At 38.8% G+C, this 23,326-nt stretch overlaps 2 protein-coding genes across 2 annotated transcripts in view; one reads left to right on the top strand and one right to left on the bottom strand.

The window, feature by feature from the left end:
• Window positions 1-23,326, top strand: part of ZFAND3 (zinc finger AN1-type containing 3) — a 331,407-nt gene that overhangs the window by 24,352 nt on the left and 283,729 nt on the right. The gene's annotated exons all lie outside the window — the stretch shown is intronic.
• LOC132496770 (elongation factor 1-alpha 1-like) lies at window positions 9,171-10,721 on the bottom strand. The gene is given in 2 exon segments (XM_060109275.1): window positions 9,171-10,353; window positions 10,356-10,721. Coding segments are annotated over 2 exon segments (1,374 nt in total). The 5' UTR covers window positions 10,717-10,721; the 3' UTR covers window positions 9,171-9,340.

The raw sequence follows: 23,326 nt of genomic DNA, 5'->3' as shown, positions 1-23,326 counted from the left end.
CCTCCTTTATTCTTTTGCATGTGGGTAATCTGATTGCCCCCACACAATTTGTTGAAAAAACTATTCTTTCCCTATTGAATTGTCTTGGCACCCTTGTCAAAAATCAGTTAACTGTAAATGTAAAAGTTTACTTTTGGGCTCACAGTTTTATTCCATTGATGCCTGTATCCCACTGTCTTGAATACTTATTTTCTAGTAAGTTTTGAAATCAGAAAGTGTGATTCCTCCAACTTTGTTCTTCTTTATCAAGATTATTTTGAGTATTTTGGGTCCTTTGCATTTCCATATGAATTTTAGGATCAGCTTGTCAATTTCTGCAAAACCAGCTAGGAATTTGATAAGGGATTGCATTGCATCTCTTAGGTTAATTTGGGGACTGTTGCCATGTTAACAGTATTTAGTCTCCCTACACTTGAATGTTGGGATATCTTTTCATTTATCTCTGTATTCAATTTCTTTTACTTTGTTTTTGGCCGCACCACGTGTCATGTGGGATCTTAGCTCCCTGGGATTGAACCCATGCCCCCTCCATTGGAAGGCAGAGTCTTAACCACTGGACCACCTGGGAAGTCCTATGTCTTCAATTTCTTTCAACAATGTTTTATAGTTTTCAGTGTAGAAGGCTTGCACTTCTTTGTTAAATTTATACCTGTTTTATTTGTTTTGATACTCATTTTCAGATTGTGCAGTGATAGCATATAGAAATACAATTGATTTTTGTGTATTGTTCTTGTATCCTGCAAACTTGCTGAACTTCTTAGCTCCAGTAATTTTGTAGTGAATTCCTTAGGATGTTTCTATATACAAGATGATGTCATCTGCAAATAGGGATAGTTTTACTTCTTTTTTCCCCCCAATCTGGATGCCTTTTATTTCGTTTTCTTGCTTAATTGCCCTGCCAAGAACTTGTAATACAAGGTTAAATAGAAATGATGAAAGCAGACATCCTTGTCTTGTTCTGGATCTTATGGGGGGAGCTTCCAGTCTTTCACCATTAAGTAATGAAGTTAGCAGTGGTGATGATATAAGCTTTTTTGTAAATCCCTTTCATCAGGATGAAGAAGTTCCTTTGTATCCTTAGTTTGTTGAGTTTATTTATTTCTTTATTTTCATGAAGGGGTATTGGATTTGGTCCAGTGCTTTTTCTGTGTCTAATTGAGACTGTCATGTGGTTTTTTGTCCTTTAATCTTTCACTACATGATCTATTAGTTTGGTTAATTTTCTGATGCTAAACCAGCCTTGCATTCCTGGGATAAATCCTGTTTGGTTTTAGTGTATAATCCTTTTTACTTGTTGCTGGATTTGGTTTGCTAGTATTTTACTGAGGATTTCTGTGACTATATGATATTTTGACTTCTAGTTTTGTTTTGTTGTGATATCTTTGTCTGGTTTTGGTATCAGGGTAATACTGAGCTCATAGAATGAATTGGGATGTGTTCCCTCCTCTTCCATTTTTTGGGAAGAGTGTGAAGAATTGGTATTCATTCTTCTTTAAATATTTGTTAAAATTCATCAGTGAATCCATCTGTGCTTGGGCTTTTCTTTGTGGAAAGTTTTAAAATTACCAATTCCATCTCCTTACTTGTAGGCCTGTTCAGATTCTCTAATGTTTCTTGTGAGTTTTAGTACTTTGTGTTTTTCTAGAAATTTATCTATTTCATCAAAGTCATCTTCCCTTATATCTTTTTAATTATCTGTAGCATTGGTTGTGATGTCGTCTTTCATTCCTGAGTTCAATAGTTTGGGTCTTCTCTCTGTTTTTTCTTGGTCAGTCCAGCTAAAAGTTTGTCAGTTTTGTTGATTTTTTTCAAAGAACCAACTTTTAATTTCACTTACTGTATAGTTTTTGTCTTTTTTTTATAGCATTACTTTCTGTTCAGCTTTATTATTTCATTTCTTCTGCTTTCTTTACGTTTAATTTGTTCTTTTTCTCGTGTTTTAAGGTGGAAGATTAGTTTGATTTGAGATCTTTCTTCTTTTTGATATAGGCATAGACAGGTATAAATTTCCCTCTAAGCACTCCCTTAACTGCATCCTGTAAATTTTGATGTATTGTTTTCGTCTCAGAGTATTTTCTAATTTTTGTTTCAGTCTTTTTTTTTTTTAAGGTATTAGCTCAAATGTACATTAATACTGGAAGCAGTAACAGTTGCTGCCATTTACAGGATGACTGTCACTTTATATGTATTATTTTCCTAATCCTCATAGGAATTGTGTGGTTGTGAAATAGTGGTTTCCTGTTTTACAGTCAAGGAAATTGAAGCTTAGTCAGTTTTCCAAGATTTTGCATAGCAAATCAGTGGCCTGACTCTTCAGAGCTTGTATTCCTCTCACTATGCTACACTCCCACTCTAAACTACTTGGTAAGTAGTGGTAATTCCTTTACATAGAAGGTTAAATGCAAGTAGCTGGACTGCATTTAATATTTGTCACATTCTATTCACATATAGCATGCTATCTTTTCTTCCATTTAAACATTTGAAATTTAGACTTCCCCTCCCAAATGTTACAAGGACTTTGGCTGGGCTTGGCTTTTAAATGTGTGTTTTGTGGGAGCCCTGCTGAATCAAAAAAGAGCTTTAAATGGTATTTTGTATTCAGATTCTGATATGAAAGATAACTTATGTCCACAATTTGTTAACTCTTGTTTTAGGTGGGTCATTGCTGTGTTGAAGAGCAAGTGTTTAAATATTTTCATCCTTATTTTTAATTTTTTTTGTACAGTTGAATTGCTTGTGGGACAAAGAAGAGCCTTTGTTGACCCTTGGAAAAATTGGCCAAGGGAATTAATTCCGTATGCATTTCCTGCCTCTTACCAGATTTCTGTTATTATAAGGTTGTATAAAGGATACATTTTTGTATCTTTTGTAATTTATAATGGTGGTGAGCACATTATAACTAATCAGTAAATAATGAATGATGAAGGCCTTGGGATAAACTTTAATCTGCCCCTTTTTCTTTTTGTTTCTTTTGTCCACAGGGTATGTGGTGATTATAAACTTTGAGCCTAGAATTTTAGGCTTAAACTAAAATTTTTAAAAGAAAGTTTATTTTTTCTTCTTCAATCACTACTTTAAAAAAAAGAGAGGGAGAGAATTTTTTTTTTTTTTTTTTGAGAGGGAGAGAAATTGTACTCTTAAGTATGTCTCAGTTTTCTGCAGATGACCCTGTCTTCAAGTATGGTACTATTTCCCATTTGAATGAATAATCTTTTTTTGTTTATTTTGCAGATTATGTTCATTATGGGTTATTATAAGGTATTGGGTATAATTCCCTGTGCTATATAGTAAATCCTTATTGGTTATCTATTTTAAGTATAAAATATCTGTTAATCCCATATTCCTAATTTGTCCTTCCCCCTGCCTCCCCTTGGTAACGTAAGTTTGTTTTCTGTGAGTCTGTTTCTGTTTTGTATATTGATTCATTTGTATTATTTTTTAGATTCCACATATAAATGATATCATATTTATTTGTCTTTCTCTGACTTATTCTCTAGGTTCATTCATGTTGCTGTAAATGGCAATATTTTTTTATGGCTGAGTAATGTTCCATTACATATATACATATATATTTTATATATATATAATATATGTATGTGTATATATATGTGTGTATATATATATATATATATATATATCACATCTTCTTAAGCCAATCTTCTGTTGATGGGTACTTGGGTTGCTTCCATGTCTTGGCAGCTATAAATAGTGCTGCTATGAACATTGGGGTGCATGGATTTTTTCGAATTGAAGTTTTCATTTTTTCCCACTGTATAGCGAGAATTGGAATTGCTGGATCATACGGTAGTTGTACTTTTATTTTTTAAAATTTATTTTAGGGCCTCCCTGGTGGCGCAGTGGTTGAGAGTCCGCCTGCCGATGCAGGGGATACGGGTTTGTGCCCCGGTCTGGGAGGATCCCATATGCCGTGGAGCGGCTGGGCCCGTGAGCCATGGCCGCTGGGCCTGCGCATCCGGAGCCTGTGCTCCGCAACGGGAGAGGCCACAACAGTGAGAGGCCCGCATACCGCAAAAAGAAGAAAAAAAAAATTATTTTAATTAATTTATTTTTGGCTGCATTGGGTCATTGTTGCTGTGTGTGGGCTTTCTCTAGTTGCAGTAAGCGGGGGCTGCTCTTCGTTGCGGTGCGTGGGCTTCTCATTGCGTTAGCTTCTCTTGCGGAGCATGGGCTCTAGGTGTATGGGCTTCAGTAGTTGTGGCTCGCAGGCTCTAGAATGCAGCCTCAGTAGTTGTGGCACCTGGGTTCAGTTGCTCTGTGGCATGTGGGATCTTCCTGGACCAGGGCTCGAACCCATGTCCCCTGCATTGGCAGGCGGGTTCTTAACACTGTGCCACTAGGGAGGTCCCTACTTTTCATTTTTTAAGGAACCTCTGTACTGTTTTCCACAGTGGCTACACAAATTTATATTCCCACTAACACAAGGGTTCCCTTTTCCTCCACATCCTCTGCAGCATGTATTGTTTGTAGACTTTTTGATGATAGCCTGAAATGAATAATCTTAAAGTTATGCTGAATCTGTTGAGTAGCTGTAGGGATTAGGAGAAATTTATTTTCAAAACCACGATGAGGTCGTGATATAAAGCCTTAGGTGCTGCTGCTGATCTTCATGGGGAATCTGTTTGAAATGGACAAGATAGTTTACTTGGTGACAGCTGCTTGAATTAGGGCCTTTTTAATTGTTTAGTAGTGTTGTGAACCTTGGATTTGCAAGAGGTATTTAGTAGCACTCCCAGAAAAATGCCAGTAAGCTATTAAACTCAACAGTGTCTGTCTCCCCTATTACTTTGTGTACTTGAATGTGGGTGAGACAAAAAGACATGTTGTAAATGGGGGGGTAGTAGTTCTTGACTCATAGAGATATCTGTGAGTCAACACTAATCACTGTGGGTCAGGTGTTTGTACTGGAAAGTTCTCTTAAGTGACCTTATTCCTTTATGGTAATAATCTGTTTAAATAATTCTTTCCTTATTTGTCCAGCAACACAGGTGGTTTTGAGAGGTTGTTAGTAACATCATGGAATCATAATAATATATAACACTCGTGTAGAACTTTATTTTTAAAATGCTTTCATGTATGTTATCTTATTTATCCTCACAAGCCTGTTTTGGGCAGGACAGATATCAGAATTTTACAGGTGAGAAAACCGGCTGGCTGCTTCAGGCATGGTTACCTTCACAAGGTTGGTGCTGCCTTTTTTTTTTTTTTTCCTTTAAATTACAAATTTACACTTACTTTAAAAAAAATTAATCTAATTTTGGCTGCGTTGGGTCTTTGTTGCTGCGCGTGGGCTTTCTTTAGTTGTGGCGAGCGTGGGCTACTCTTCATTGAGGTGTGCAGGCTTCTCATTGTGGTGGCTTCTCTTGTTGTAGAGCATGGGCTCTAGGTGCGTGGGCTTCAGTATTTGCAGCACACGGGCTCAGTAGTTCTGGCTTGCGGGCTCTAGAGCACAGGCTGAGTAGTTGTGGCACACAGGCTTAGTTGCTCTGTGGCATGTGGAATCTTCCTGGACCAGGGATTGAACCCCTGTCCCCTGTATTGGCAGGCGGATTCTTAACCACTGCGCCAACAGGGATATCTTGGTGTCTGTTTTTGAGACATTGCTGTCTGTGGCTTAGTCCTTTGCTTCCGAAACTAGAAACTTATATTGATGGTTTCCTAAGACTTTTGGGGAGGTAATTATGCTAACTAGACTTATAAGAGACCGGTTGATTAGAAAAACCAGAGATAAGAGGAAGATTAATTACATTAATAAAGCACGGAACCAATTGATTAAAAGCTTTTTAGGCTGTACTTCATCTGTGACTATAATGCTTTTATATGTTTGCCTTAGTCCAGAGCATCCCTTTTGTGAATTCAGGGTACTTGAGGAACAGTAATTGGTTAGAAGTTTGTTGGGTGATAGAAGAATCAGCAAAGAGGGAACTGGATGGTCTTGAGTAAATATTTTACTCCAGTAATGAAGGTGGGTAATGATAGTCCCTATTCCAAAGAGAGGCTCCAAATGAGCCTTAATTCTTTGAGTAATAGCTTAATGGAAAGAGACTGTTTTTCTAATATCAAATTTTCTTTTTTTCCCTAACATTTTATCATGAAATAATTGTATTTATCATGAAAAACAAAAATTGAAAGAATTGTACACAAATTGTACACCTGTTTACCTACCACCCAGATTCTGTAATATTTTGCTTTATTTACTTTCTATTCTGCTATCTTATTTTTTTATTTTCCAAGTAAATTGCAGACATCGGTACATTTACCCCCAAATATTTCAATATGCATATTATTAACTTTTTTTAACTTTAAAAAAAATTTGAAGTACAGTTTAGAGTGGAAAACAGAATATCTTAAGTATATTGTTTGATGAGTTTTGACACCCAAACCTCTATCAAGATATACATCATACTGTATATACTATATTATATTGTACTCTCACTGTGAAAAGTTCCCTCATGTTTCTTTCCAGTCATTCTGCTCCCTGTTCTTCCCTCCCTGGGAAAAATTTTTTTCCTACTGTACATCAGTTTTGCCTGATTTGGAAGTCATGTAAATGGAATCACATGGTATGTACTCTTTGTAAGGCTTCCTTGACTCAGTGTAATTTTTTTTTTTTTTTTTTTTTTTTTTTTTTGGCGGTACGCGGGCATCTCACTGTTGTGGCCTCTCCCGTTGCGGAGCACAGGCTCCGGACACGCAGGCTCAGAGGCCATGGCTCACGGGCCCAGCCGCTCTGCGTCATGTGGGATCTTCCTAGACCGGGGCACGAACCCGTGTCCCCTGCATCAGCAGGTGGACTCTCAACCACTGCGCCACCAGGGAAGCCCCAGTGTAATGTTTTTGATATTCATCAATCTTGGGTATATCAGTAGTTTGTTCCTTTTTATTGTGTAGTTTTTAATAGTTTCTGTTGTGTGAATATACCACTATTTTGTTTCTCTCTTCTCCTGTTTATAGATACCCTAATTTGCTTTTTAAATTATAACTACAAAAGTCACTTATCAGCAAGCATTCTTAACCTGACATCAGGAAATGGGCTAGAATTGATTGTAATTTTCTTAGGTAACTTTGTATTCCAGCCTAGTTTTTTTCTAGTTGCCTTGATTTGATTTTAGGTACGGTTTGTGAGATACCCTCGCCCTCTGTGCACCCCGGTTGCAAAACCGTGTCTGATCCATTAATGTGTTGATTTCTACTAGGGGATGATTTTTTAAAAATCTTAGTGCCTTTATCCCACTGTCTACTGACTATTAAGGTGATTGGCTTTTTAAACAAAAGTGTGCCTGTCCTCACTTGTGGTCCAATTTTGTAAAATCCTGCCTGTCTCCCTGAAGCCAAAGGCAACACTGAGAGCTAATATCACAGTTTTGTTTTGGGAACTTTGTGGTCCACTGTATTCTTGTTCAGAGACCCTGTTTGCCTAATGACTTGACATTTGAGCCTGTTTTGCAGTTACTTGGCATTTTCCTCATTAAAAAAACCTTTAATATATCCAACAATCTTTGGTAAACGAGACCTCTTTTCCTTTTCTTCTCTGGATCAGACATCCCATGTTTCTTTAACACAAAGCTCTGATAATTTTTCTACCATCAGTGTAGATCCTTGTAGTTTCTTAAAAAAAAAAAAAGGATTGGAACATATCCCAAAAGTTAATAGATGTCTTACTGATGCTGGGTGTAATAAGATTATCTCTTAACTTTGCACGTGTTATACTGCTTTAAAAATAACGCTACATGATTCCCTCTCCTCAGTCTCTTGCTCTCCAAGTTGCTCTGTATTATTAATGTATTTAGCATGGGTGATCCTTTGGTCATTCTTAACTAATCTTTTTTTTAACATCTAAATTTGCTAAACTGTACTTAGACATTCTTCTTCATTTATCAGGTTTTTATAGAACTCATTTATCAGTTCATATTTTATCTTGATTTGTGTATTGTGTATTTTCCTCTGAGAGAAACTAAATTGGAGTATTAGGGTTTAGTAAGTGGAATAACTTGAATCTGAGATCATAAGACTCTAATAAATGATGTTTTGGAAGAAATATTGGTAGTTGGAACTTGCTGAACCTTTGTTTCTATCCTTTTAGGGAATCTGCTGATAAACTGAGGGTTCGGAAGGGCCCTTGCAAGTGCTTATAGCTAACAGTGAGTCCTCAACGCTCAATGATAAGTCAGAGAAGAACCTAACAAAACCTGTGATAATTTCAAAAACTTGTAACTTTTCTTGTGGTTATTTACTTTCCACCTTGGTTCTTTACTTGACATTAATAACCAGAAGCAGAGCAAAATGTTCTGAATTTCATCTTTCCTTTATCTGTTTCCTGATGGAATTTCTTAGGAACAAGGAATTGGTCTAAAAAGAATAGGTTAGAGATATGGATAGTTTATGAAAACTTAAAGATATTCAGGGGAGAAACTATTCTCCTTTTTTTTCAGCCCCTCATCTTTCTGATTTGACTTTTTGCCAATCTTTTTCATATGCATCCAGCCGTGTTGCTAACTTTTGGGGGTTTGGGAGTATGGCAGAGGCCTCAAGAGGAGAACACCATGGGAAATGGTTTGCAAGGAGGCCTAGCACAGAGTTGCTGGAGGCATGGGGGGAAGTTCTGAAACTGCTCTCCTTTTACCTAGTACCCGTCAGAGCTTGAAAGAAGGAAGTCAAAGCAGTTTCCACTTTCACAGTCCTCGTCCCTTTGTTGGGCACTGTGCTAACTGGAAGTGCCATACTGTGCAGGAGAATGTGGCTGGTGGGATGAGAAAGAGAAATAAGTTAGAGCCCAGGGTCTACTCATTGTTAAAAATAGGTATCTATTTGGGGGCTGATACCATCTTTCATTCTGTGAAAGCATAGCTAAGAATGGCATTGCCATCATCTTAGTGCACCAAAAAGGCATTTAAAAGTTGTTAGGACTACAATGGTTTCGTTTTTTTCAAAGGAAGTATCTTTTTAAAAATTTAAAAGTGTTGTATGCTTATTTTAAGCAAGTCAGAGTTGTATATAGCATAAAACGAAAGTTGTTTCTTACCCACTTCCTTTTTTTTATTTTTCTCATTAAACTTTTTTAATAGGTCTCAAATTCTGTGACAGAGTTTTGGTCAAGTTGTTTCCATTAAAAAGTACTGATTTTAAAAACTAATAAAACTGCCTTGCACAAAACAAATGGTCCACAAAACGTTCTCCTTTCCTTCTGAAGGTTTTACGATGCATTGTTATCATTAACCAGTCTTTCGCTATTAACACTTAAATGGCCAATTGAGACAAACAGTTCTGAGACCGTTCTTCCACCACTGATTAAGACTTGGGTGGCAGGTATGGGGGATAATATTCATTTAGCCTTCTGAGCTTTCTGGGCAGACTTGGTGACCTTGCCAGCTCTGGCTGCCTTCTTGTCCACTGCTTTGATGACACCCACAGCAACCGTCTGTCTCATGTCACGAACAGCAAAATGGCCCAGAGGAGGATAGTCAGAGAAGCTCTCAACACACATGGGTTTGCCAGGAACCATATCAATGATGGCATCATCACCAGATTTCAAGAATTTGGGGCCATCTTCCAGCTTTTTCCCAGAACGACGATCAGTCTTCTCCTTCAGCTCAGCAAACTTGCAAGCAATGTGAGCTGTGTGATAATCCAGCACAGGTGCATATCCACCACTGATTTGGCCTGGGTGGTTCAAGATAATCACCTGAGCTGTGAAGCCAGCTGCTTCCGTCGGTGGGTCATTTTTGCTGTCACCAGCTGCATTGCCACGATGAACATCTTTGACAGACACGTTCTTGACATTGAAGCCCACGTTGTCCCAACGAAGGGCTTCACTCAAAAATTCACGGTGCATTTCAACAGACTTCACTTCAATTGTCACGTTGACTGGAGCAAAGGTGAGCACCATGCCAGGTTTGAGAACACCCATCTCCACTCGACCCACGGGGACAGTGCCAATACCACCAATTTTGTAGACGTCCTGGAGGGGCAAAGGCAAGGGCTTGTCAGTTGGGCAGGTTGGTGGCAGGATGCAATCCAGAGTTTCAAGCATTGTGGTTCCACTGGCATTGCCATCTTTACGGGTGACTCTCCATCCCTTGAACCACGGCATGTTAGCACTTGGCTCCAGCATGTTGTCACCATTCCAGCCAGAAATTGGCACAAATGCTACTGTCTCAGGGTTGTAGCCAATTTTCTTAATATAGGTGCTGACTTCCTTAATAGTTTCCTCATATCTCTTCTGGCTGTAGGGTGGCTCAGTGGAATCCATTTTGTTAACAGTTAGTTTCAGACGCAGAGTGTAGGCCAGAAGGGCATGCTCATGGGTCTGCCCATTGTTGGAAATACCTGCTTTAGATTCACACCAGCAGCATCAATCAGGACAGCACAATCAGCCTGGGATGTGCCTGTAATCATGTTTTTGATGACGTTTCTGTGTCCTGGGGCATCAATGATGTTCACATAGTACTTGCTGGTCTTGAATTTCCATAGGGAGATATCAGTGGTGATACCACACTCGCGTTCAGCTTTCAGTTTGTCCAAGACCCAGGCATACTTGAAGGAGCCCTTTCCCATCTTGGCAGCCTCCTTCTCGAACTTTTCAATGGTTCTCTTGTTGATCCCACCACATTTGTAGATCAGATGGCCAGTAGTGGTAGACTTCCCTGAATCTACGTGTCCAATGACAACGATGTTGATGTGGGTCTTCTCCTTTCCCATTTTTGCTTAGGTTTAGCGGTGTTTTTCACGACACCTGTGTCCTGGTGGCAAACCCATTGTGAAAAAGGCCCCACTTCCTTTTTAAATACTACTTTCTGGAGATGACTACTTCCTGGTACCTAACCTTCCAGACCAGAGGGTTTTCTTTGGTGTAAACAATCATTGCATCACTTGGGTATACTCAAGGAGTTTGATTTTTATAACCTTTCAGAGGAACTTGACTGATGTTAGGTCATTTTGCATTTCTAAGGAGGAATTAGGACACTTTGGTCATTTTTTTAATGCTCTGAGAGTTGACAGCATATTCTATTAGAAACCTGTCCAATATGTTGTAACTTATGAGTTTTTATTTCCTTTTATAAGTTTCCTTTGAAACTTTGTTTCCTTTGAAACAGTATTTTGGTTGTGGTGTGGTGAAAGCCCTGAAAGCTGGAGCTGCGACATGGTTACTGTTCCAGTTATCTGGTGCTTCTTAGCAAACTACTCTAAAATTTAGGGCCTTAAAAAAGCAATTTAGGGCTTCCCTGGTGGCGCAGTGGTTGAGAGTCCGCCTGCCGATGCAGGGGACACGGGTTCGTGTCCCGGTCTGGGAGGATCCTGCATGCCACGGAGCGGCTAGGCCCGTGAGCCATGGCCGCTGAGCCTGCGCATCCGGAGCCTATGCTCCGCAACGGGAGAGGCCACAGCAGTGAGAGGCCCGCGTACCACACACACACACACAAAAAGAAATTTATTATTATTTCTCACAGTTGACAGGCTCATCTGGAAACTGGTGTAGCATCACTTCTTCCATATTGTAATGGTCAAAGCAGTTACCTGCCCAGATTCAAGAGGGCGGGAGTGGGGATGAGGACTGGACTGCATCTCTCAGTCAGAGGCCTAGCAGAGAGTTGGGGGCCATCTTTAATCTTCTACTGGTGGTGTGGCTGATGCAGTGGCAATCTTGAGAGAGAGAGGTAATAGTTACAGAACACCCTTCTTATTACTCATTAATCTTCTGGGTTAAAATTTACCATGCTTAGGCACAGTTCCAAGGTAAATTAATTTTGTTGGTGGTAAAGGGGTAGCAAACATGAATAAAATTTGTTTACGGGAAAGGTTTTAAATGATGTAAGTAAGAAAATAAACTCTAGAGGAAGAACGTAAGATTTCCTAGTCCCCACTCCCCTTGAGGAAACCTATGTAACTTATTCTTTTAAGAATTGCTGTTTTGCTTTTTCTTACTGAGAACGGTGATAACTTGCAGAATTTAAGAAAATGGTTTTTGAAGCAGGTTGATATATTGCATGTGTCATCAAGGGAGACAGGTATGCCAGTCCCCACTTCCTCAGAGACTTGCTAGGCCAGACATCCCTTTCCTGTAACTCAGTCCCCTCTAAATATATCCTCTTAATTAGACATTGTAAAATGCTTTGAGAAATGATGATGAAGTGGGTTGAAGCTAGCATGGTTCATAATTTTTCCAACTCTTTGGCTTAAAATGAGCCCCCTTGCTTATCCTTCAAGATGCGTACTTTTTAGAGACTTAATGGGAAGGTTTTTCTTTTCCTGGTTGGATTTTAAAAATGAAATTCTTCTTTTGTAATTTGTTTTAGAACTTGAACTGCCCTGCATTCTGGGGTGTGTGGAGTGTTCTCTTACCCCTCTGTATCTGTGCTTTTGCAGTTCCCTCTGTTACAGTATCTCTCCCATCACATACCCAGGCCCTTATTAACTACCTGTGAAACTTTTTCTCATTCCACAGTATTCATGTTGGTTTTCATTTGTTCCTCTTAGAGCACTGATTTATCATGTATACGTGTTTGCGTTCATTCTAAACTGTTTGAGTGCTGACACCATCTCAGTCATCTTTATTGCTTATTCTTTGCTTAAATTTAATGTGTTGAATGAAATGTACTACTAGGTGCACAATATTCCACTAAACCTGAGGCTTAGCAGAAACTAACACTGGAGTGTTATAAAAAAAAGTAGATGGTAATATGAAGAAAGTTACTGAGCACGTAATAATGGCAACTGATATTTCTATAGCACTATACAAACTGTTCTGCCTAAGTTTAATTGTATACTTTTGACTTCTCTTGGAGGGTTGCAGATATTTCCTCTCCTTAACAGAGGAGTAAAGAGAGTATGGAACTTGCTCAAGTTCACTCATCTAGAAAGAGGTGGAGCTAGAACTCATCTAGTTACTTAATTGTCCGAGACAATCCTGTAATGTATGCTTGTGATTTTTATTCAGCTAGGTTCTGTTTTAAGAAGAAACAGGATCTGAAGATACAAAATGGATTGAAAGATGATAATTGAATTCTGGCCTTTACTAAAGGAATTTCTTTATTATTTCTAGCAGTATATTAACCAGAGATTTAATTTGCAACAGTTTGATTTCTGTTATCAATCGACAATATACTGGATGTGAAAGTTCCTTTTTATATTTTGAGACTTTAAGAAGAGTAACTTAACTTGTGTAAAGTTATTTGCCCAAGTTAACAAGTGCTAACAAAATCTCATCAGTTAGCTTCATACTAGACAGTATTATTCTATTAGACAGAGCACTACAGACATGCAAAAAATGATTTGAGTGACTATTCCTCAATTCTCTGTAGTATGGTGTGTAATTAGTATCATTCTGCATGCGTAAGAGAGAAGTTAATCTATTAATACACAAAGGATGGCTTAGGGAGTAGGTCGACAAACTGCTCCTCAGAGCTAAATCTAGCCAAAGAACTAAGAAATTTTTTATAAGAATCATTTTATGTTTTAAAATCATTGCAGAAGAGAATAATTCTGTGAATATTATATGAAATTCAAATTTCAGTGTCTGTAAAGTTTCATTGGAACAGTTACCTCATTAATTTACTTAACTATTGGCAGCTGCTTTCAAGCTCCAATGGCAGAATTGAATAGTGACAGAGACCATGTGGTCTGAAAAGCCTAAAATATTTACAGAAAAGGTTTGCCAACCTGTGCCTTAGGGCATTAGTGCTTAATTTTGTCCTGTGGAACCTCAGTTGAGAAAGGCTAAGCTTACCAATGAAGACACCTGTTCAATTGCTGCGGTAGTTAAGAGTATTTGTATTTAAGAGGAGCACTATATGTATCACAACTGTTTTGAGAATTTGATCCTTTCTTTGCTCTGGAACGATGTTCTTTTGTCCCTTGGCTTTGACAGTTGCAGCCTGGATTGGGCACCCGAGTTTTATTTTGTTCTAACGTCCTGAGTTTGACTAATTCATTGTATCTGACGCTTTGAAAAGCACTTTTTAAAAATGACTCACATTGAGATTTGCTTTTGAGAAGCGACTAATTGGCAGTTCCAAACTGGACAGATTGAGGCCAGGTAAAGCCTGTAGGTGCCTGTCAGGCAGCAGTGAAGTTAAAAATCACCTGCTGTCAACATTAGGGAGTTTTACTATCATTTTCATTTTTGAAAAAATGAAGGATCATTAGATTCCTGGAGTTGCAGCACTAAATGGGGAAACTGGGTAGTTTGCCTCTGTGGAATGTTCCTTTTGTTTCTGTAGCCTAATCATGAATTACTCTCTGCTAACCTCTTTCTGGCTTTGGTTAAAAATCATTTTTCTGGTGAGTTTCTTAATTAGGAAATGTAGAAATAGAACTGCTTGAGTTGTCATAACTTAAACTAGCCATGGAACTTTTAAACGGAAGAGGGAGCTAATGAAGACTTGTTTGAAAAAACGGGAGGGATGTTTTTGCTGCCTTAGCGCTGGTAGTTTTGTGTTACATGAAGCTGAAGACAATTATAGATGGGGATAAGGACTGTTGAGGAGAAAGCTGTCGACTTCTTCCTTTCAACTTCTGTTTTCTACGGAACTTTTATAACTTTGATCTAGTTTTGACAAGTGAGGTTCTTCGACATCCTGTTTTCCTGTAGAAGTAGATCTTTAAACAAAAATCAACTCCAAGGTTTGACAGAAGTCTTAAAGCATATCAGTGAATAGTGTTTTATTATTTGGGTAATTAAAATAAATTGCCTTGCAGGTTGAAGGAATTAGCTCAGATTCTACATTCCTACTGCCCTTCAGCAGTAGCAGCAGATGGCCAGAAAGTTGGAGTGAAGATGGTGGGAAAGGTGGGGAGTATAGATTCATCACATCCTAGAGCCAGTGTCCTTTTAGAGTTGCTTTGTGATAGTTCTCTCTTTTTTTTTTTGGTCTGCCTTCCCCTACCCCTTCTTTGGGGAAGGGGGGTGGTAAGTAATTTATAAACACTTATCTTCCCCAAATGATTTGCCTCATTTAATAATTTATGCTTGTGCCATCAGTATTTTGATTTTGTTTAAAACTTCATATTTAAGATGAAATAGAGTTGTGGTAATAGCAGGAAAATGTCCTGAAGGATAGCCAATGGACTTATAACTTGATATAAGTGCCTGTGGGAGGGATTATGATGGTCCCAAGGAAAGAGTGAGTGAGACTCTGGGTCCTGCTACCCTCCCCCCTCCTTTCCCATAGTCTCATCTAGATGTGGTCTCTTTCTCTGCCAAATCCCTTCCTCTCTGCTCCCTTCTGCTCCGTGCTTCTGCCACTACTGCCTGCTGCGGGTGAAGTGGCTGTGTTGTGTCTAATTAGCAAGTTGAGCAATGGATCATGAGAGAGAACATTGCATTCACCCTGGGCACAGCCTTGGCAGGTTTACTACTTCAGTAGGGGCTTGCTTTTAGCCCTTGAGTATCTTATCGAAAATGGAAGATAGATAAGAATAAAGCATAGGTGATTGAAACATACCAGTGATAGTTGTACATAAGTATTAACAGAAGCAAGATGGTTTTCTTTCAGTCGAAGCTCCTTGGAGCCAGTCAGGAGAGGCTTTTTGGAAGAGGTGAGCTTTTCTGAGGAAGGATAGACTGAGATTAATAAAGAGATTAAAAGAACAAAACAAAACTGGGATTAGGAGTGGGAGTGGGGGTCAATCAATTAACACATACTCTACTGTTCATTTTGTGCCTGACATGGTTCTAAGCACTGGGGATACAAGTCCCTGCCCTCATGTAGCCTGCGTGAGGGTGATGCATCTTATGGGTGATAGAGTTACTTAATGCGGTAGAGGGCATAAGTGGGGGTTTGGTGGGAAATAAGAGAGGTGGAATAACCCCCACCCCTGCTTAAAAAAAGACCATGGTTAGTAATTTAAATATGATTTATGAGACAATTGGAAGGTGGTCTCATTAGGAGGCCTCCGAGGGACTATAATATATATTTTTTAACATCTTTATTAGAGTATAATTGCTTTACAGTGGTGTGTTAGTTTCTGCTTTATAACGAAGTGAATCAGTTATACATATACATATGTCTCCATATCTCTTCCCTCTTGCATCTCCCTCCCTCCCACACTCCCTATCCCACCCCTCTAGGTGGTCACAAAGCACCGAGCTGATCTCCCTGTGCCATGGGGTGCTTCCCACTAGCTATCTATTTTACATTTGGTAATGTATATATGTCCATGCCACTCTCTACTTTGTCCCAGCTTACCCTTCCCCTCCCCGTATCCTCAAGTCCATTCTCTAGTAGGTCTGCATCTTTATTCCCGTCTTCCCCTTAGGTTCTTCTGACCATTTTTTTTTCTTTTTTTAGATTCCATATGTATGTGTTAGCATAGGGCATTTGTTTTTCTCTTTCTGACTGACTTCACTCTGTACGACAGTCTCTAGGTCCATCCACCTCACTACAAATAACTCAGTTTTGTTCCTTTTTATGGCTGAGCAATATTCCATTGCATATATGTGCCACATCTTCTTTATCCACTCATCTGTTGATGGACATATAATGTTATTAATACAGTATTTGAGAAAGAGGAATCCTTCTGTGACATACAGAGAATTGGAGTTCAGGGGTTTGACAGTAGAGGCAGCCCCCTGCCCCTGGGCCCCCAAAAGTTTCATTTGGTTTTGTTTTATTCTTTTGCCTTTTGGGGAGTAAATTTCTGCTGTCAATATTCAGAGTATCAACAGGGTTAGGGAAGAGGGTAGAATTCTGCTTCTGAGAGCTCTCAGAATTTAGTCTGGCCACTCTTATTTTTGATGGTTATGTCCCTGATCTGTCAGCTACAGCAGAGTTTCAAGGTATAAATTATTTCCATGGTGTGGTGGAATCTTAAGGTACAAATTACATACAGATCAGGTAAATCATTAGATACATAGACTTTTTCACTCCTCATTGAGACAGAGATCAAAGTCTTTATTAACTTCCTAGGTTCTTGAAAAAGCATAGCAGTTTTCTGTTTTGGCCTCAGAGTCTATACAAGGTCAAATCACAGTTCCTTATAGCTGCAATTTCCTTGACCCTGTTATTAAATTCTCAATTTTGCCCCTTGAAATTCCTTCACTTTTTCTTTTGGACAGGGTATGTTTCTTAGCTTTTACTTCTCAAAACAGTGTTCTAGCTCTCTCTACGTCCCCATGGACTAGCTCCATATGACTTTGGCCATCTTGTGTGTACCCTGCCCCCACTCCCCATGCACATTGCCTAATTAAGATTCTTTGGTTACAAGAAACAATTCCATTAACAGTAGTTCAGTAAGGGGTAAAGTTTATTTTAAGGCCGTTCACTCATTCATTCAACAAACATTTATTGATTCAGGCATTCTGTGTCAGGCACTATTCTAGGTATTCAAGGATACAGGGAAATCTCAACATTAATCCAGGCACAAGCTCCGTGGTATACTTAATAAACCAGGATTTAAGGAGGCTGAGAGGATCTTAATAATAGGCAGGCTTTAGGGTGTATCACAATCACCTGATCGCTAGGCCCTATTCCTAGAATAGGGCCAAATAATATGCATTTCCCACAAGTTCCCTTGCTTGTGATGTGGATGCTGATGCTGCTCCGCTGGGGACCACACTTTGAAAACTTTAGTAAGCTCCTTTGAGGGATTATCTGATTGTTTCACCTCTGACGACATATGGATGTTTTCTGATTTCCTTTTGCCATCGGGGTGTCTGGTATCCATCCTTCATCTAAACAGGCATTTTTCTGGTGGGCAGTTACTCTTGAAGGGCATGATGGTGGATACAGGGCATGAGACATGTCCAGTGAAACATATAACCAACTCTGGTGGGTTGTGTGTTGTAGTCATCTAGTTTTCCATATTTTGAGTTCTCTTCCTTTTTTCCTACCCACGCTTTCTTACTGTTTGTAAAACTTCTGATTTTCTTTACAAAGTCTGAGTCAGCTTTGGAGGTTCTTTTGGGAGGGAGAAAGTATGATGTTCCAACTTTCTACAACCCTTTTCTCTCTTGAGGCTTAATACAAAGAGGAACACACATTTACCTCAGTGATTCTCCCTTTTGTCCAGATGAGTCAGAACTTCACAGCCAGGAGGATTTTTTTTTTTTTGGGAGGGGGAGTGTAGTGGGGTGAATTATTTTTTTAACTTTTTGGAAAAAGTTGGAGGCTTATGGGGCTATTGTAGTATGTAGTGCAGATTTGAAGTAGGACTGGGGTAGTAGGAAGTAGAGTAGACAAGATAGAGTAGAAGAAACACATAGAGATGAAAAATGTGTTAATGGAAAAGAAACTTTCAGAATTAATATCCTTTTTTTTTTTTTTTTTTTTTTTTTTTGTGGTATGCGGGCCTCTCACTGTTGTGGCCTCCCCCGTTGCGGAGCACAGGCTCCGGACGCGCAGGCTCCGGACGCGCAGGCTCAGCGGCCATGGCTCACGGGCCTAGCCGCTCCGCGGCATATGGGATCCTCCCAGACCGGGGCACGAACCCGTATCCCCTGCATCGGCAGGCGGACTCTCAACCACTTGCGCCACCAGGGAGGCCCCAGAATTAATATCCTTATTGTAGTTTTCCTAAAACATTCTGTAAAGAATGTCAAGGCAGAGGTGAAACACAGTGGTGAAATAAAGCAACCAGTACAGTGGAATAGAAATGTCCAGGAAGAAGCTGTTGGTGGCTGAATGTGAATTATTTTAGGGTGATTGGAAAGATTTGTGATAGGGAAATGAAGGTACCCCATGAAGCTTGTTCTTAGTGGTAGTTTTGCCAGGAATAATAAAAAAAGAGGAATAGTCATTTCTTATACTAGACTGGTTCTTTCCAAAGTGCTTTTACTGTGTTATTTAATCTTCACACATAAATTGGATGTGTGTTATTTTTCTTCACTGAGGGTGAAATTTAGTAGAAATTTATCTTGACTTGCTTAAATAAAGCCTAGGTTACTGAGTTCACAAGGCTAGACCTTAAAACCCCAATCTAGCCCATTATCTTTTTCCTTGGAAATGAGGTTCTTTTACTGTTTTCCCAGTCTTAGTTATATCTACGTAGCCGGAAGCCAGTGTCATCTTTGACCCTTTATATCCCCTCCGTTTTCCATCCGTAGTTTACCAAATTGGTCTTCCAGCTATATTTTCTATTTTTCTCTCCCTCCTTGCCATCACTGCCACCCTAGGTCAGGCAGCCTCTGCCTTCTGCTTGGCCTGTTATGTCTAAATGGAGCTTCTTACTGGGTTCTGGTCTTTCTCTCATTCATTCATTTATGATCTTCGGAAAACAGACCTGTTTATGTTATTTACCCACCAAAAGAACAGGATGAGTGCTTACTCTTTGAGATAAAATTCAAACTGCTTGGTCTGACTCCACACTATACTGTTTTACCTAATTACCCAGTTTTATCCACATGTACTTTCCTTGAACCACATAAAACTGTTGTTGTTCCTTACTTATAATATTCTCTGAAGATCTCAAAGGCTTATAATACAGTTATGAATGGATTTCACAATGACCCTGAATCTTAAAATAGAGTTAAAATTTTCTTTGATATTCTTGCTTAAGGCAAGATCGTATATAAAAATAAAAATATAATATTTTATATAAAATATATTTAAAAAAAAACCCTCCAAGAGAGTTAAAATTGGAAAAAAGAGATACTTGGTACTTAAAAGGATAGATTCTCAGCTATTAGGAAAAATTGGTTTCTTAGAATACTCAGGTCCTCGGGGATCTGACCAGTTAGTGTTTTAGCGTAGTTGCACATTTCCTGCTTTGGTTCCTTTCGTAGCTTAATATATTTTTTGCTTTGTTTGGGGCTTTTTGGTTAAAGATTGATTCTTTAAAGCAGGTTGAATTTGTCCCCTGGAGGACATGTGACAATGTCTGGAGATATTTTTAGTTGTTATCACTTAGTGGAGAGAGGTGTTAATGACATCAAGTGGGTAGAGGCCAAGGATGCTGCTAAACATCCTACAATATATAGGACATTCTCCAAAACAAAGGATTACCTGGAAGTGGTCCAGTTTTTGGTCTGTTCAATTCTGTACTGTACTGTTTACTTGAAGTCTTTTTTTTCTACTTGGTCCCATATACCTCCAGATCAAAACCATGTTCCTTTCCTTTTTTAACCCAGTGTGGTATCTTTAACACCTCATGCACCTGTCTTGCTTTTTCTAAATTCCTTGCCTTCTTATTTTCTCTCTTCCTGGAATGTCTTTCTGCCTCCTACTCATATACAGTTGACCCTTGAACAACACGGGTTTGAATTGCTCAGGTCTGCTTATATGCAGATTTTTTTCAGTAGTAAATATTACAGTACTACATAAGCTCTGGTTGGTTGAATCTCCGGGTGCGGATGGCTGACTATAAATTTTACGGAGATTTTCGACTGCACGTAGAGTCAGTCAGTGCCCCTGACCCCACATAGTTCAGGGGTCATTTGTATTTATAATGTCTCTTAAGACATAATTTTTGTGTTCCCTTAGCATTTAGTGTTAATTTAAACGAAATCATAGTTCTTTAGTTTCACGTGTTCTTTGTGTACTGCATTTTCTAAACTTTTAAGTTTCTCAGAGGGTGTCCACTCTCTGCTTTTAATCTTTTCTTCACTGTAGATGTCTTTGACGGTTTTAGTACTTTTCAAAACCTGGTGGGCTTAGAAAGAATATTAAAAAAGAGTTGTGAGAAGTTGATTGTGCCTGGTTCCCTTGTAGGTCAGTAATGTCTGTTTTGATGTGGCCTGAATATTTCACTTCATTTTATATGACCAGAAATGCTCCAGCTTAGAATTAAGGGGTTCAGTGTGAGTTGGTTCATTCATATTACTCTATATTTAATACCTAAATGTGATCACTTACATTGGTAGGATAGTTGGGAAAAGAGGACTGGGTAAGATTGCATCATGGGAGACCAGGTTTGGATGGAGTTTCATGATAGGTGGGCACAAGGGGCAACATGAGAGCAGTGGGGCGCAAACTAGAGGGCAGTCAAAAGATAGCAAAGCAAGCTGCCTATTTAAGAAAATTGCCAAGGGATATTCCTGAGCTTCAAAAAAGAAGCTGGATTTTTTTTAAAAACTTCTGTTTCTTTCTATTGTATGGCTTGACCCTGGATTTTGAAACCTAGGTCAATAACCCTATTACTAGAATTCAGTAATAATATGGCTAAATAATCTTTCTGGCTTAATCTAGGAACTTCAACCATACTTACAACATTGCTTTTAAGGGAAAATGAGTTCTGAGGTCCAAACAATTGAATTATAAATAGATTGTACTCTAGAGGGGAACTTCTGATATATAAAATTTACTTATATAATATGGTTTAGTAAATGTGTTTTGTTTCCAAGTCTTTGCTTGTGAGCAATGTAATATGTAAGAAGTAGGAAGAAAATACTAAAACCTCTAAGAATCTATTTTATTAGGCACTTGGATAAATAAGTAGATTGCATAAAAATTCCTGACTGCCAAAATAAATTATTGAGGGAAAACACTCATCTTACAACATCTGTTTTTTCTGATTACAAAAGTAATGTATGTTCGGGATAGAAAACTCAAACACACAAAAATACAGCTTTTATGGTTCTTTGCCATTTATAGTGTTCTAACCCACTGTAAGTCCACCAGATAGAAATCAACAGACAAAATATTTTTCTGAATGTGCCATCTTTAGGGAGACATAAATTCAGGTAAAAAGCGCATACATTGATTTAATTTAAAAATGTAGTGGAGGGACATATTAGGGCATGATTATAAAATCTCAGGTCCCTGTACTCCTTAGAGGTTCTTGGAGGTGGTAATGGAGGTCCCTAGGTTTTTTTTTTTTTTTTTTGGCGGTACGCGGGCCTCTCACTGCTGTGGCCTCTCCCGTTGCGGAGCACAGGCTCCGGATGCGCAGGCTCAGCGGCCGTGGCTCATGGGCCCAGCCGCTCCGCGGCATGTGGGGTCTTCCCGGACCGGGGCACGAACCTGCGTCCCCTGCATCGGCATGTGGACTCTCAACCACTGCACCACCAGGGAAGCCCCCTAGGTTGTTTTAATGCATTTTAAAGCCTAAACAAATGTGAAAAGTGAAACTTTCACTGAATATTTTCTATTTGTGAAGCAGTGTTCAAAGAATATTACATGTATTGTCTCCTTTCAGCCTTAACGACTCTGTGAGATAGGTATTAGTAATACCTATATTTTATACATGAGGACACAGACTTAGATCTAAGTTACTCGCCCAAGATCAGTCAGGATTGTAACAGAAGAGTTTGACTCCAGAACTCTCTCTTAACTACTATATTAATGAGACTACGTAGGCTAAAATGTCAAGCTTAAATTAAAAAAAAAATTTAATTTCTTATTTCTCTTTTTCTTTTATGAGGACTGGGCTGGCCTAAAATTGTATCACTTAGTTATGGTTGTGCTGATCAGAAGCTTCTGCAATTCTACATACTTTGGTCTAAAAAAGCCAAAGCCAATAAATTAGTAATAAGAGCATTTTAGAAGGCAAGCTATTAGAAGTTTGAGGTTCACAAGAGAAATATAATAGTTCTTTGGTGAGGCATTCAGGATCTTGCTGGATCGTGATATAAATGCTCATTGAATCTCCTTTCCAATTTCTGGTGATCTTCTCTAATATCAGCCGTCTAAAATCCTGCTTTCTGGAAGATTGCACTGAGGGAATTACTTTGGATTCTGTGACAGTTGAATTTTATGTCCATAATTTAATTCAACTGTTAATTAAAAAATTTTTTTTTCAGTCATACTAATTCTTTGATAGCGATTTGAATCTAATGAAAGAGGAAAGGAATTTGGTTTTGATATTAGGAATTTTTTCTTAACCAGAGATACCTGCTTCAAAGGTTAAAATTTGAAGAGAGGAAAGAGCAAGTACCCTGTCTGATTTTTGTTAGATGAAAAGCATTACCTTTTCTTTCTTTCTTTCCTTTTTTTTTTCGGGGCAGCAGGCTGCAGTGACTTAATGCATTTAAAATCTGGGTTGCATTTTGAAGTGGGAGAGCATATGTAAAACTTTATGTATTATGAATATACACACTTAATGTACTTTGTAATGATTGCTGCCTCATTCTGAAAATACAAAGAATTTTCTTTCTGGATAGAAACTTTGTAAAATAAAGACATTGTTCATAATCATGCATAATACTGCATCATACTCTTCTTGAACTCCGGCATCACACATGAGGATGATCTGTAACCCACTGTCTTTATTTTGCTCTCCCTCTTTTAGACCTAGCCCTTCCTGTGTTATCTTTGGTATTGGTTTTGTTTCTTCTCGGTTCTTATTTTCTGTCAGCTCATCTGTATGGCTTCTTGTAGGAGCATTCTTCTTGGATTCACGTTACTCTCCTTTCTAAGCACCTAATATTCCTCTTCTA

Source organism: Mesoplodon densirostris, chromosome 10 (assembly GCF_025265405.1).
Source record: "Mesoplodon densirostris isolate mMesDen1 chromosome 10, mMesDen1 primary haplotype, whole genome shotgun sequence".
Taxonomy (NCBI): Eukaryota; Metazoa; Chordata; class Mammalia; order Artiodactyla; family Ziphiidae; genus Mesoplodon; species Mesoplodon densirostris.
The sequence above is the reverse complement of the archived record's forward strand: the minus strand, read 5'-3'. Positions and strand labels throughout refer to the sequence as shown.